The sequence below is a fragment of the Nilaparvata lugens genome, chromosome 10 (assembly GCF_014356525.2).
Source record: "Nilaparvata lugens isolate BPH chromosome 10, ASM1435652v1, whole genome shotgun sequence".
In the NCBI taxonomy this organism is placed as follows: domain Eukaryota; kingdom Metazoa; phylum Arthropoda; class Insecta; order Hemiptera; family Delphacidae; genus Nilaparvata; species Nilaparvata lugens.
The window spans coordinates 16066919-16082936 of NC_052513.1; the positions used below are offsets into that span (position 1 = coordinate 16066919).

The following is a 16018-nucleotide window of genomic DNA, read 5'->3' on the forward strand; positions in this document are numbered from 1 at the left end:
GAGTAATAATTGTTTCTTTTTTATTATCGAATTCCACTTCTTAATGCAATACAATCAACAATAATAATAAGAAAATACAGCAGAGATCTGAAGTTTAAGGTAAGCCTACTGGTGAAACTCAGCCTTGACTGAAAAATTCCTAGTAATTTTTTCGTAATTCATTATTAAAACTTTTAGATAATTTTTCTTCAATATTAAACCATATAGAGAAAACATTAGGCCCACTCAAGATTGAATCTTCGAATGTTTTCTCTATGATTTAACTATTTTCAGAGCAATATTTTGTTGTGAAAATGCCGGCAAACCGGCTTTAAATTTGCCGCTATAACTTACACTATATTATTATAGTAGCCTACATACGTTACCTGACTCGTTACCTGACTTAGGTAATTCAGAGTGAAAATTTTATTGTGGGAAAGATAATGATATTAATTTTAATAATATAAGTCATGAGCCAAAGTATGTTGTACGCTTTTTAGGAGTGAAGTAAACTTTTTAGAAGTCCATTGTTTACAGTGTACAGTATTAGGCCTACATGTATGCTAAGTGTTATCAGTCGAGCCCCTATTTTGAAAAGTATGCAATGGCTGAGAGCGTAAAGGCGTAATACATCAGAACTCAAAGCTCAGAGAATAACAAACATGATCTAGGTTCGAATCTTGGTCAATGACATTTTTTTTTGTCGATGAATTTCGACTTTTATTAGGCTACCTATTTTTTATATTAGTTACCGTAATTTAAATTTCAATCAATTTTTCAGATATATTTTGAAACAAAACTGTGAAATATGCAATTATATTAATTTTTTCATCACATTATTTCAAAATAGTAATGAAAATTCTATTCATCCATCTATCCATGATATATTGCACCGGGCGCAATGCTCGCGCCTAATATTAATAGTATAAAAATATGGTCACTATTGTAAATTATTAATTAGTAATATTGAAATTAATTGACAGTAAAAGTTGTCATAACCAAGATTCAAACTATCAAAATAGGCTATTTGAATTTTATTTATTTTTTAATTTCTTATAGATTGGGAAGTTTTTATTGGTGTGGCGAAAAATAGCGTTCGCACCATGGGCAAAAATGCATTTCCGGCTCTCAATCTTTTCTAGTCCTCGGCCTACGTCCTCGGACTTGAAAACCGATTTCGAGCCGGGAATACCTCATTTTCGGCCCTAGGTGCGAAATATACTATTCCGGCTCTCAGTCTTTTCCAGTCCTCGGCCTACGTCCTCGGACTTGAAAACCGATTTCGAGCCGGAAAAGTCTCATTTTCTGCTCTAGGTGCGAAATATACTATACTATTATGTTAGCAAGGACTGAGTGTGCAGAATTCGTTGGGAACAATGATTACTGATGCTCAATTTCATTTCAATGCCTGTCTGCATGACTGTGTTATAGAGGGTGGTAGATGTAGATCACATGTGAGGGGGCTGAAACACATGCTACTCCAACCACCCCTCCTTATACTCATACTCCTCCGCCTCCTCCTCCTCCTCCTCTTCCTCCTCCTCCTACGTGAGTGACACACGTGTTTGTACCCCTAACCCCTTCCAATGCCATTCACCCTCTCTTTCTCGCCCCTGTATATCACGAGGGGTTGATATGCAACGGCGATGCAGCTGCAAATGCATACAGAAATCTGTATGCAGTTTGCACCGTATGTTGCACTAAACTGCATATGTGCAATGCGTCATGCAGCTTTGTCTCTCTCCCAAGCCCATTCTCGCAACTCACTCTCTCTCTCTCACTCATTGATTCACCAACTCTTTCCAATTTTCATCGGGAATTGTTTCTTTCTTTGTCATGTCTGTTGCTTGTCATGTTTTCGTGTTCAATTGAAAATGTTTCTGCGTATCATTAGTCTGATAATATGGCTTTATTATTCATCCTTGTTTCTACTGGTTGATACAATCACAATGTCGTAGATAAATGAATTTATTCTATGACTAGCAGGTAACCCGTGCTCCGCAAGGGTCTAATTAAAAACTTGACTTCCTGAAATCTTGAAGAATTTAAAATAGTCCTATAATCATCCTCGGTAACCATAAATGCAATATTCCAAGTTGATCAGTTCAGACGTGATGATGCGTCATTCGTGAATTTCCTATCTCGTACGTGTATATGTTTTAAGGCAAGATTAGTCAAGATATAGCTTCTGAAGTAACTACAGCATTTTTAGAGAATATTACACATTTTAGAGCAATGCTTATACTGAATTCTAAACATCTTTCTATGCTATCACATTTATACTCTAAGCATTTCCATCAAGCATACTCCTTAGATATTTGAGCGAATTGCTCATAAATAGCAATGTACGTATATTCCGAATTTTGAATATCTATCTATGATATTTCAGGTATACACTATACATATCATGAAACATGTACCTTTAGATATTTCAGCGAACTACGTTCATCCCTTACTTTGAATATCTATCTTTGATTACAGGTACACTACATATTATAATTCATGTAGCTTTCTATCACTCTCACTAAATCTGTATGTGTGATCTATACTCTATCTGTCTACTGTATATGTAATGTTTCTTGCTTCTCTCACTCTCTCACTCTTTCTCTCTCTCTCTCTCTCTATTTGGTAGAGAGTTAGTGGGGAGGATATTTTTAATATTCTTTCCAAAGAATGGACATTGATATGTCCAAAGCTCCGCCAATTTATGTAGATGCATAACAATATAATTATCTATAGTTATTATATTACAAATTGCTTTTTCATATCATATACAGTTCAATAATTATTTTCTTAGTCTATATTATGTAAATTCATCTATAATTTTGCTGTATTGTAAGCTATTGTATATAAGTGAATAAGCCAGTATATATTGTAATCTACATAAATAAAGTACTCAATCAATCAATCAATCTCTCACTCACTCACTCACTCACTCTCACTTTCTCTCATACACGCATATCTATGTGACATAGACAATGCTATAAATTCCTGAGCCAAGGCCCTAGCTAAGTCCCCTTTAAGTAAGCACAGTGCTTAGGATAGACATGACGTGCTTAGATCAAGTCCCCTCATCCTATGTTAACAAAGTGATGCTGCTTTGTGCTTTGTATGTTGTGTCATGCCACATACAGAGAGAGAGAGAGAGTGCGAGAGAGATTCTGGAGGGTTGATATACCTAGATAGATATGCTATTGATATATTTCTAAAATAGATGGAACTTGCAAGAGAGTAATGGAGGTAGGTAGGTAGGTAGAGAGAGAGAGAGAGAGAGAGAGAGTGAGAGTGATTCTGGAGGGTTGAAATACCTAGATAGATACCAGGTATAGCAGTTTCATATCCAGATGTAGATTGGTATGGTTATCTATACTTATGCTATAGATACATTGAGACCTGCACTAAAATAGGTTTAGCGTGCAAGAGAGAAATGGAGATAGAGAGAGACTTGGTGATTGACAGGGACATGATTCTAAATGAGAGGGATTGCTAGAGAAGGTGTTTGTAATTTGAAGTAGGCCACTTCATTTGAAAATCAAAATATTTTGGAACTTGTTCATCAGTTTTAGACTGGAAATTGAACTACTGTACATCGATTTTCGACGTACGATTTTTTGCCGTCTTTATAAATTCTATTGGACTGAAAAGATGCTGTGAAACAGATGTTGTTTGTCAAGCTCGGTTTAATCTGTTAGAATTCATAAGAACGGCAAAGACGAACATCCAAAAATCTGGTGTGGCGCACTCACACAACTTTCCTTGCCGTTATGAAAATTGATCACCTGACGCTAGTGTTCCCGTGCATCTCAAGTCTACTATTCAAAGATTTGAGCCAGCTGGTGACAGGGCAATAACGCTGGAGACACACATGAGGTCTGCTATCTCTTCATAGTGAATGATTTAATAGAATCAACAATAATTTGCAATAGAATAATCACATTTTCTCGAATTTAAAGCTTATTTTCAATTTTAGGTGAAAATGTTACTGAACATTAATTGTAGAGATTTTCATGCTCAATCTACTCCACTTGATTTTTTTCGTTTCAATTGTATCTGAAGCCTGATAATTGGGAATCTATCTGCATTGATGGGGCGAAGCTCCTGAAATTTTTACAGATATAGGACTTGTTGCAGTTGATAGAGCTTATCAATGACTATTTGAGGTATGAATTTGATCAAAATCGTTGGAGCCGTTTTTGAGAAAATCGCGAAAAACCCTGTTTTTGACAACATTTTCGCCATTTTAGCCGCCATCTTGGATTGCATTTGATCAAAATTGTTCGAGTCGGATCCTTATAGTGTAAGAACCTTACGTTCCAAATTTCAAGTCATTCCGTTATCTGGGAGATGAGATATCGTGTACACAGACGCACAGACACACACACACACACACACACACCACACACACACACACACACACACACACACACCAATACCCAAAAACCACTTTTTCGGACTCAGAGGACCTTGAAACGTATAGAAATTTATAAATTGGGGTACCTTAATTTTTTTTCGGAGAGCAATACTTCCCTTACCTATGGTAATAGGGCAGGTACAGTAAAAATCAATGAGTATGTAACTGGATTAACGTTTTCCATATGAATACGAGTGTGCAATATATCAACGGAGAAAACAAGAGATAGATTTCTACGATTGAAATGGAAATGGAGGTTTCTGAATTCGATTTGTAAAAAATGTCTATATCTGATTTAAAAACTTTGATTCGATTCTATAGAGAAATAGATGAAATTGTAAATAGTTGAATAAAGTTTTCAACCAAAAACTATTAAAAATATCACGAGTAGAAAGTTTATTTTTAGTCTTTACACAGCCTTAAGTGCTAATTGAAGACAAGACGTTCCCCGCTTCTCTGATTGGTTCTCATGACATTTAATCACCGTTATAACAGACTTTTGTGCAATCGAGCCTAAGCCTATCAATTCCATTAAAAACTAACGACAATGACAAAAACGTGAAGATAAAGACAGAATCATCTAGCATTCCCAAAGAATTGAGATAACAAAACTGTCAAATTCCATTTTAAAAGCCAAAGCAAAACCACAAACTAAAAACAACCAAAATTATCATTTCATTGCAAAATAAACGCAATACCAAAAACAAATACAAAAACTTTGAAAAATATCACGAGTAGAAAGTTTATTTTTAGTCTTTGCACAGCCTTAAGTGCCTTAAGCTACAATACTTAACCTATTTCGGACTATGTGTAACCATATCTAAATTGGGGAGAGGATTAGCACAAGGTTACCTTATTTTTCCTCTCCCTATCATTTATATGATGTATACTTATTATATCAATCAATCAATAAATGGAGAATTTAAACAGACATAAAAGTCTGTTATAATAGACTTTTGTGCAATCGGGCCTAAGCCTATCAATTCCATTAAAAACTAACGACAATGACAAAAACGTGAAGATAAGGACAGAATCATCTAGCATTCCCAAAAAATTGAGATAACAAAACTGTCAAATTCCATTTCAAAAGCCAAATCAACACCACAAACAATAAACAACCGAAATGATCATTTCATTGCAAAATAAACGCAATACCACAAACAAATGGAGAAATTAAACAGACATAAAAGTCTGGGAAAGAAACAAACTTTTCGGATAACAATGAACATTATTCAGAAGGCGATAACCTACGATCCCGTTGTGACGCAGCGTATCATCATCATCATCATCATCATCATCTTGAACTGAGCTCTGAGTTCCGCGTTATTTTTGCGTACTCCAAGGTCGTCGTGACGGCTAATTTAAATGCGACGTCTACTGTTGTTTGTTTTATAGTCTAGTACCGGCCATTTCTCTCATTCTATTACTATAGTAATCTCGTTCTATTACGTTAGTTTTATACTACAGTAGTTAGATACCTAATCTACATGTAGACAAGTTTATAATTATCATGGATAATACTGTAATACTGCTTAGCTAAAAAAAAGAGTTGAACTATATAATAAAGTAGTACTGTAGTTTAATATAAAGTAAGATACAGTAGTTAGTTTAATAGTGATTGAAACAACGTTGCTTACCGTAGACATTCGGTTTCTAAGTAAAATTTTCAAGTAAAATTTTGGATGATGATACTCAATCCAAACTTAAACTGAAATCGGAGTTTCATGTAATTGTAAAATATATTATTGTTATTATTATAGATGAACGAAGATGTAACGAAGTAGGGAAAATACAGAGGGTCCTACTAACTGCAATTATGAATACATATTTTACGGTATTAAAATAATTCTAGTGGAAATTATTTCAATAATTACAACTTACAAGGGATTATAGAGGATTAATTATTCACTGGAAATAGGATATAAGATGTCAAAACACTACAGTTGAACCTATATAACTATTGGGAAGTATTTAAAATGGCTACACTACAATTAGAGCTAGAAAACTATTTGCAAGTATCAATATTAGCAAAATTTGAATTGAGTTTCAGATGAAAAGGATACATTTCCTGGAAGAAGTCTAAATGAGGTGGTTGTAGAATGTCCAAGGCGGAGAGAACCTGAAAACAGACAAAAATATAAAAGTGTCAACTATAAATAGGTACGATACATTAAAATGGTTTGAAATACATACAGAAAATTCATATTCAGAACATACAAACACTCCATTCAATCTTAAGTTACCTATGAATTAATAGAGATTGAATATAACTAGGGAATGAGATTGAGAGAATCATCCAATGCGAGTCAAAACAACGCAAATTGGAACAAAACTGTAGCTAGCAAATGAAACTGTGAGGGTTATGTAGTTTGAAAGGCATCCAATGGAAGCCCAGAAAGAAAAAATAACAAATCACAAGACCACCAATCAAGAGAAGTTATACAAGCTGGTCAGAGATCAGAATCTGTAGATTTAATGTCAGCCTATTTTCTGTTCAGAATAAAAAAAAACTTAGTGCCGGTTGCACAACAGCCGGTTAAATTTTAACCGAGATTAATTGAGAACCGATCAGAGAAACCGTCTTTTCAAAAACGCCTTCTCTGATTGGTTCTCGTGAAATTAATCACGGTTAAAATTTAACCGGCTGTTGTGCAACTAGGCCTTAGACTATTTCTAGCTAGCCAATGGCAGAACAGAGTTTAAGTTTTTGAAAGTACTGCAGAAAATTTGTTAACCTACAAGTAATTAGAGTCCAGAAATAATTAATCCAATCAATCAAGAGTTAGCCCATCAAAGAACAGAAATTTTGTAGGATAAAATAATGTCAGCTAATGAGAGTTGAATGAGAGAGAATTGAACCAATGATAGTGTTGCAATTCCACGACAGTGAACAGGAGTGGAGGGAGCGAGAGAGGAGTCAACCAATCATAATCCAGCCAATGAGAGAGCAGCGATTTAATCATCATGCCAACTACCAATGGGAGTTGAGATCGCCCTCACCTCAAATATATCCACTCTCAACACTTCACTTCATATCAATTTCACGGTCAACCTTCTGAATATTTCACCAAATTTCATATTTTTCCCATTTTAAATGCTGAATTAATTTTCATAGACATGGTAAAATTTATTTATATATTTGAACTGAATTGATACTAATGTACTTCACAGTCATAAATTCTTGGTACAACTATGTTCAGTTTTGAAGCATCAAAATTTGAAAATCTACTTTGTCAAAATTTTGTGAAGTGAACAACTACAAAACTTAACCTATTTCGGGCTATGTGTAACCTTATCTGAATTTGGGAGAGGAATAGCACAAGGTTACCTTATTCTTCCACTACCTATCATTCTGATTATGTACTTATTGTATAAATTAATGAATAAACTTGTACAAAATAATCTATTCGCAATGAACATGTTGGCCATAAATACAAAACTTTACTCAACTGTAATTCCACAACATTCAATGCTATAGTGAGGTCCACGTTATAATGGCAGTGTTTGATTAGCAATGATATTGCTATCCTAGTCTATCATTCAACAAAGCGGATATCTCTTTCTCGCTTTGCTCTGTTGCCAGATCGTCTTTCAACAATGTAGAATAATTTATTAACAAAATATTTCATCTTAATCATGAAAATTAACTATAAAATTATTGAAAAATATAATTTCTTGTTCAATAAAATATGATTGATCATTTTAAACGGGAATGAACTGTAAATATTACATCAATCAACCTGTATCGGCTACCGTCTATAGAAGGCATTGACAAGACAGAGGATCGGCAAAGTTTTTCTCCACTGCCATTATAAAGTGGACCTCACTATAGATGCACGAATATAATATTCTATTGCAGATATCATGGTACGGTACAATTGTAAATTATAGTTGGAATTCCCAAACATTTCAAGCAAAAATAAATAAATTTCTCCCCATATCATTAACGTGTGAAGACTCAAGGAACTGTTATTCCCACGCGTTTCAACTTTCTGGATGTGAAAAAATCAGCAACCAGTAGAAAAACAAGACGTTACACACGCATACAAACCGTAAATAGATTTTGGAAAGTTATCAGGCGAATATTATCAGTTGGTTGACGAATATAGTACAAGATATGAAATAAGAAATTGTGGACGTTCTACTTCTAAATTAGATACAACTGTACTGTATCTATTACCAACTTGACCGTTCAATCAATATTGGTTGATCAACTTGTAAACTTCGATAATACTATTCATAGTGCGTCAGGTATTTGATGTATACTGTATTCTGTATTTAATTGACCGAGCGAAGTGAGGTCTAAGATTCAAGTCGACGGTTTTGCATTTTTCTTTATGTTTTCATGTTTATATTAATGTTCCGCATTTACGGCGAAGCGCGGTAATAGATTTTCATGAAATTTGAAAGGTATGTTCCTTTTTCAATTACGCGTCGACGTATGTACAAGGTTTTTGGAAATTTTGCATTTCAAGGATAATATAAAAGGAAAAGGAGCCTCCTTCATACGCCTATATTAGAGTAAAAATCAGACTATAAAATTATTCATCATAAATCAGCTGTCGAGTAGATTATAAATTGCATTCCTCATTGAATGCAATTTCAATGCACTATTAAATGAACTATTGATTGCATGCTATTAATAGATAAATAACATAGTATTGTCTCTCGACCTTCCTTTGCTTTGAACTCGGGCTGACCTGTTGCCAGTATGTCTTGAAGGAGATTAGCTTTTGATGTTAGCACTTTTGATACACCAACCCCAACAGCCATTAGCCGTTTTCACACCGATATCTCGCCGACACGACATACTAACAAGATTTACTCTGATGGACAGTATAAGAGGAGGCTGTGGTTTATAACTGCGCGAGGTCTATTGTTCACAGAACTACTAGTCTTATATTTTAAATTCATTCTTTGAAGTCACATTTAATACAATGACTCTGAAAAATGCTTGCTGGCTCAATACCACCAGACCAGGGAGTATAAAATGTAACATATTACATACTAGTAGTTATGTGAACAGTAGACCTCGCGCTCAGTAAGTTACATTGACCTGTAGTTATGTTTTCTCAAAAATTAATAAATAATATTTATCAATTTAAAATGTCTAGAGAAAATTCTAAATAAACATAGAGCTTTCTGTCCTATCGTACCGTGACGTATCGTCCCGGAATGTGAGTGTGAGCGCTGTTATCAGGTCTGGCTGCAACTGTCTACAACGTTGATGGAAAGATACATTTTTTTTCAAGATGTTCGATGTTTTTGAACGGGTGGTATTATAGTCCACTAGATGTTCGATGCTCGATGTTTTTGAACGGGTAGTATTATAGTCCACATACATTTTTTTTTTCAAGATGTTCGATGTTTTTGAACGGGTAGTATTATAGTCCACTAGACAGCTGATTCATGATGAATGATTCTATAGTCTGATTTTTACTCTAATATTGGCGTATGAAGGAGGCTTCTTTTACCTTTCATATTATCCTTGAAATGCAAAATTTCCAAAAACCTTGTATATACGTCGACGCGCAATTTAAAAAGGAACATACCAGTCAAATTTCATGAAAATCTATTACCGCGTTTCGCCGTAAATGCGCAACATAAATATAAACATAAAAACATAAAGAAAAATGCAAAACCGTCGACTTGAATCTTAGACCTCACTTCGCTCGGTCAATTATGTGTAATATATATTATGTAGTGAGATCCACGTTATAATGGCAGTGGAGAAAGATGAGAGAACAGCGTTGCCGATTCTCTGCCTTGCCATTGCCTTATATGAGAGGTAGCTGATACCGGTAAAACAGATGGAATATCAACTGTTTATTCTTCTTAAAAATGATCAATATCTAATTACATTTTATCAAGAAAATAAATTTTTTAATAGTTTAATATCAAAATCTCATATTTGAGATTGAATATTTTGTTGATGAATTATATTTCAAGATTGTTTAAAAACGATCTGGCAATATTGCATAGGATTCCACTGTCTGCTTTGTTGACTGATAAATGATAGCACATCAAATGTTAATCAAATACTGCCATGATAACGTGGACCTAACTTTCTATAGTATTAATACAATCTAGTGTTCTAGATATTTCTCTATTTTTACTGTAATAGCTCAATATTCCATCAGCATTTATTTACAGAACATTAATCACCAGAAACAAATAATTTTTCATACACATTTGACATGAATTATGACTTACGTTTTCGTGTTTGAAGAAGCAGAGCATTTTTAGTTCCCGGAAAACTCGCTTCGATGAGACGAGTGAGTGGAAAACTTTGGGCAGTTTTTTGAGGGCCACTCGGCAGCCATCACGGGGGTCTGTCACTGCCCTGAAACATACAAAAACAACCAATTAGACAACAAAACTCCAAAACAAAAAGTTACTTACAAACAAGAAAATAGATAACTGAAAAACGATACCAAAATGAAATTAGTAGCCAATTCATGTCAGTATTTTTGGTAGAGCTATAATGTTTTGAGAAAAAAAAATCATTTTTGTCACATCCACATTTTATTAGACATTATTACAGGGTAAAGTTGTTGAAACCAACACATCTGCAGCAAGTTATTGATTTCAACAAAGAATTGCAGTCCTGTAAACGATCAAGAAATAAGTAATGTGGATGTAACAAAAATAAAACTGTTTTTTTACAATCGTGGAGAAATTCCACAAAAATCAATTGATAATGTCTTGATTCCTGGGAATGGGTGCCCTAATCAGGAATATTTTGACATTCATTTAAACCGGAAAATAACTAATTCCAGGTAAGCTAAAAGGAAATACGCTTTTTAGGGCCGTTTTCACAGTGAAAGCTTTTAGTCTACTGAATTGAATCACCCCGTATTTTTTTTTGTTTTAGCGGTTATACTGATACATATCACTCTCTGAATGTACTGGTTTTCGGCGGCCCTGTCTCGTTTCCAATACCCAAATATATGTTTCAATAAATAAATTTCTATAATAATTGAGATTGAATATTTTGTACTATATTTCTATATTGTTGACAAACGATCTGACAAAGTTGCGGAGCTGGAAAAGGATAGCGCTATCGGCTTTGACGATTGATAGACAAAGATAGCAACAATAATGTTAATCAAATACTGTCATTAAAATGTGGATCTCACAATAGTTGATAAAATGTGGACCTCAATATAGTTGATGAAATGTCGACCTCACTATAGTTGAAAGAATGTTGATCTAACTGTAGTTGATAGAATGTGGACCTCACAATAGTTGATAAAATGTGTACCTCACTATAGTTGATAAAATGTGTACCTCACTATAGTTGATAAAATGTGGACCTCAATATAGTTGATAAAATGTTGATCTAACTGTAGTTGATAGAATGTGGACCTCACAATAGTTGATAAAATGTGTACCTCACTATAGTTGATAAAATGTGTACCTCACTATAGTTGATAAAATGTGGACCTCAATATAGTTGATAAAATGTTGATCTAACTGTAGTTGATAGAATGTGGACCTCACAATAGTTGATAAAATGTGTACCTCACTATAGTTGATAAAATGTGTACCTCACTATAGTTGATAAAATGTGGACCTCAATATAGTTGATAAAATGTTGATCTAACTGTAGTTGATAGAATGTGGACCTCACAATAGTTGATAGAATGTGTACCTCACTATAGTTGATAAAATGTGGACCTCAATATAGTTGATAAAATGTGGACCTCAATATAGTTGATAAAATGTGGACCTCAATATAGTTGAAAAAATGTGGACCTCAATATAGTTGATAAAATGTGGACCCCACTATAGTTGATAAAATAAAGACCTCACTATAGTTAGTTGATAAAATGTGGACCCCACTATAGTTGATAAAATGTGGTCCTCAATATAGTTGAACCCCACTATAGTAGATAAAATATAGACCTCACTATAGTTGATAAAATGTGGACCCCACTATAGTTGATAAAATATAGATCTGAATATAGTTGATAAAATGTGGGCCTCAATATAGTTAAAAAAACCCTATTAAAAAGAGCCGATTCTTATTGTTCAAAAATTGAGAACACTAATTTTCCAACAAAGTTTTAGTAATTCCATTCCCACAATATAAAAGCAAATTATTGATATTCATGAGAAAACTAACGCTTATAATCATCATGATAAATCAAATAGTCAATATCATTACTATTATTTTATAGCAAGTAAACAAAAAAAAATCTCTCAACCTTGGAAAACCACACATCGCCGACAACCAAGCTGTTCACATTATGCACATATCGGTTTCACAATTCTCACACATTCACACATGAATAGGCCACAGGATGCGGGCTTGCGGGCATGTGCGAGAGAGTGTGTGTGTGTGTGTGTGTGTGTGTGTGTGTGTGTGTGTGTGTGTGTGCCTGTCTGTGTGAGACATCAACATGAATTTGCATACAATAGTAACCATGTACTGTACTGAACTGTACAGGACAACAAAGCCCAAGATAAGAGCTGATGACTGCGACATGGAGTTGTTTGTAGGCCTACATTATGGAGAAATGTAGGACGGATTAATGTTATAAAACTGTTACCTACTTGGAGTATAATTCTGAGTGTTTGAGAAAGAAATCCCTAGTTTTAGGTATAAATTAATGGAAAACTTCATCAACAAGTACATACAATGAAAAAGAGAATATTCAACTTTTGTTCAACATCAGTACAATTCAACATGGGATCCATTGTTCCGTGCACACTTCATTACGATATTCAAGCTCTCGCCATGTATTCACCAACATATCAGGTGCAACTGATTGAATTTATAGTTGATAAAATGTGGACCTCAATATAGTTGATAAAATGTTGATCTAACTGTAGTTGATAGAATGTGGACCTCACAATAGTTGATAAAATGTGTACCTCACTATAGTTGATAAAATGTGGACCTCACGATAGTTGATAAAATGTGTACCTCACTATAGTTGATAAAATGTTGATCTAACTGTAGTTGATAAAATGTGGACCTCACTATAGTTGATAAAATGTGGACCTCAATATAGTTGATAAAATGTGGACCTCAATATAGTTGATAAAATTTGGACCTCAATATAGTTGAAAAACTGTGGACCTCAATACAGTTGATAAAATGTGGACCCCACTATAGTTGATAAAATATAGACCTCACTATAGTTAGTTGATAAAATGTGGACCTCAATATAGTTGATAAAATGTGGTCCTCAATATAGTTGAACCCCACTATAGTAGATAAAATATAGACCTCACTATAGTTGATAAAATGTGGACCCCACTATAGTTGATAAAATATAGATCTGAATATAGTTGATAAAATGTGGGCCTCAATATAGTTAAAAAAACCCTATTAAAAAGAGCCGATTCTTATTGTTCAAAAATTGAGAACACTAATTTTCCAACAAAGTTTTAGTAATTCCATTCCCACAATATAAAAGCAAATTATTGATATTCATGAGAAAACTAACGCTTATAATCATCATGATAAATCAAATAGTCAATATCATTACTATTATTTTATAGCAAGTAAACAAAAAAAAATCTCTCAACCTTGGAAAACCACACATCGCCGACAACCAAGCTGTTCACATTATGCACATATCGGTTTCACAATTCTCACACATTCACACATGAATAGGCCACAGGATGCGGGCTTGCGGGCATGTGCGAGAGAGTGTGTGTGTGTGTGTGTGTGTGTGTGTGTGCCTGTCTGTGTGAGACATCAACATGAATTTGCATACAATAGTAACCATGTACTGTACTGAACTGTACAGGACAACAAAGCCCAAGATAAGAGCTGATGACTGCGACATGGAGTTGTTTGTAGGCCTACATTATGGAGAAATGTAGGACGGATTAATGTTATAAAACTGTTACCTACTTGGAGTATAATTCTGAGTGTTTGAGAAAGAAATCCCTAGTTTTAGGTATAAATTAATGGAAAACTTCATCAACAAGTACATACAATGAAAAAGAGAATATTCAACTTTTGTTCAACATCAGTACAATTCAACATGGGATCCATTTGTTCCGTGCACACTTCATTACGATATTCAAGCTCTCGCCATGTATTCACCAACATATCAGGTGCAACTGATTGAATTTATAGTTTATATTTTATTTATTCATTTTCTCAGTCGTACAATTATTTTTTCGCTCCACTTGGATGTAATGAGCTGGTTTTCGTGCGTCATATGGAGGCCGAAAATGATTGTTTTCTGACCAGGCCGGTAAAAGTTTTACGGCCCTAGGGCTGTAAAATAACCTTGAAGTCAGCTGATTCTGATTTGATGTGAACGTGTTTACAAAATGGAATCAGTTTATGCTTCTAGAATTGAATAAGTATTCTGCAATAAGATACTATCATTTTATTTGGATGAATGAAAAACAGATAAGATATATACCGTATTATAAACTATTCAGAGTATTAATTCGATTTTCAGAGTAGGATAGAACTTCTAACCTAAACTCCCGAAGTCGACGACAACAAGCATTGTTGACATCCAGATTGGCCAAATTTCAAGTGTGCTAAAACAGCTGATCAAAAAACTTTTTATTATTTGTGTTTATTATTCAAGAATCAAAAAATTTATAATAATATCAGCATCTTATTGTCATTTGGAAGAATAAAAAGTATAAATTCAACCTCTTACATAATTGAACATAATCTTTTAGGTTATTTAGACAAATCAGAATAAAAAATAAAAATACTTGGACAATTTCCTGATATTCAGATTACCTCAGATTTGCTAGAGCTATCACCTTCCACTTTTGCTTATAATGAACAATTATTCTAATATATATATTGTTTATTTTTCTGTGTGGCGAAAAATAACGTTCTCACCATGGGCAAAAATGTTTTTCCGGCTCTCAATCTTTTCTAGTCCTCGGCCTACGGCCTCGGACTTGAAAACCGATTTCGAGCCAGAAAAGTCTCATTTTCGGCCCTAGGTGCGAAATATACTATTTCGCTCCACTTGGATGTAATGAGCTGGTTTTCGTGCGTCATATGGAGGCCGAAAATGATTGTTTTCTGACCAGGCCGGTAAAAGTTTTACGGCCCTAGGGCTGTAAAATAACCTTGAAGTCAGCTGATTCTGATTTGATGTGAACGTGTTTACAAAATGGAATCAGTTTATGCTTCTAGAATTGAATAAGTATTCTGCAATAAGATACTATCATTTTATTTGGATGAATGAAAAACAGATAAGATATATACCGTATTATAAACTATTCCGAGTATTAATTCGATTTTCAGAGTAGGATAGAACTTCTAACCTAAACTCCCGAAGTCGACGACAACAAGCATTGTTGACATCCAGATTGGCCAAATTTCAAGTGTGCTAAAACAGCTGATCAAAAAACTTTTTATTATTTGTGTTTATTATTCAAGAATCAAAAAATTTATAATAATATCAGCATCTTATTGTCATTTGGAAGAATAAAAAGTATAAATTCACCTCTTACATAATTGAACATAATCTTTTAGGTTATTTAGACAAATCAGAATAAAAAATAAAAATACTTGGACAATTTCCTGATATTCAGATTACCTCAGATTTGCTAGAGCTATCACCTTCCACTTTTGCTTATAATGAACAATTATTCTAATATATATATTGTTTATTTTTCTGTGTG

At 34.0% G+C, this 16018-nt stretch overlaps 1 protein-coding gene across 3 annotated transcripts in view; it reads right to left on the reverse strand.

Annotated features, from left to right (window-relative positions):
• The window catches only part of LOC111044309 (serine/threonine-protein kinase NLK), a 240989-nt gene that overhangs the window by 100765 nt on the left and 124206 nt on the right, over positions 1-16018 (reverse strand). For all 3 annotated transcript variants that reach the window (XR_005572276.1, XR_005572277.1, XM_039436424.1), the window contains exons 2-3: positions 10604-10733; positions 6454-6509 (exon numbers count right to left, since the gene is read on the reverse strand). Coding sequence is in view for 1 of the 3 variants with exons in the window: in XM_039436424.1 (XP_039292358.1) it covers positions 6454-6509; positions 10604-10733 (186 nt within the window). In the remaining 2 variants the exon portion in view is untranslated. The remainder of the gene's footprint in view (positions 1-6453; positions 6510-10603; positions 10734-16018) is intronic.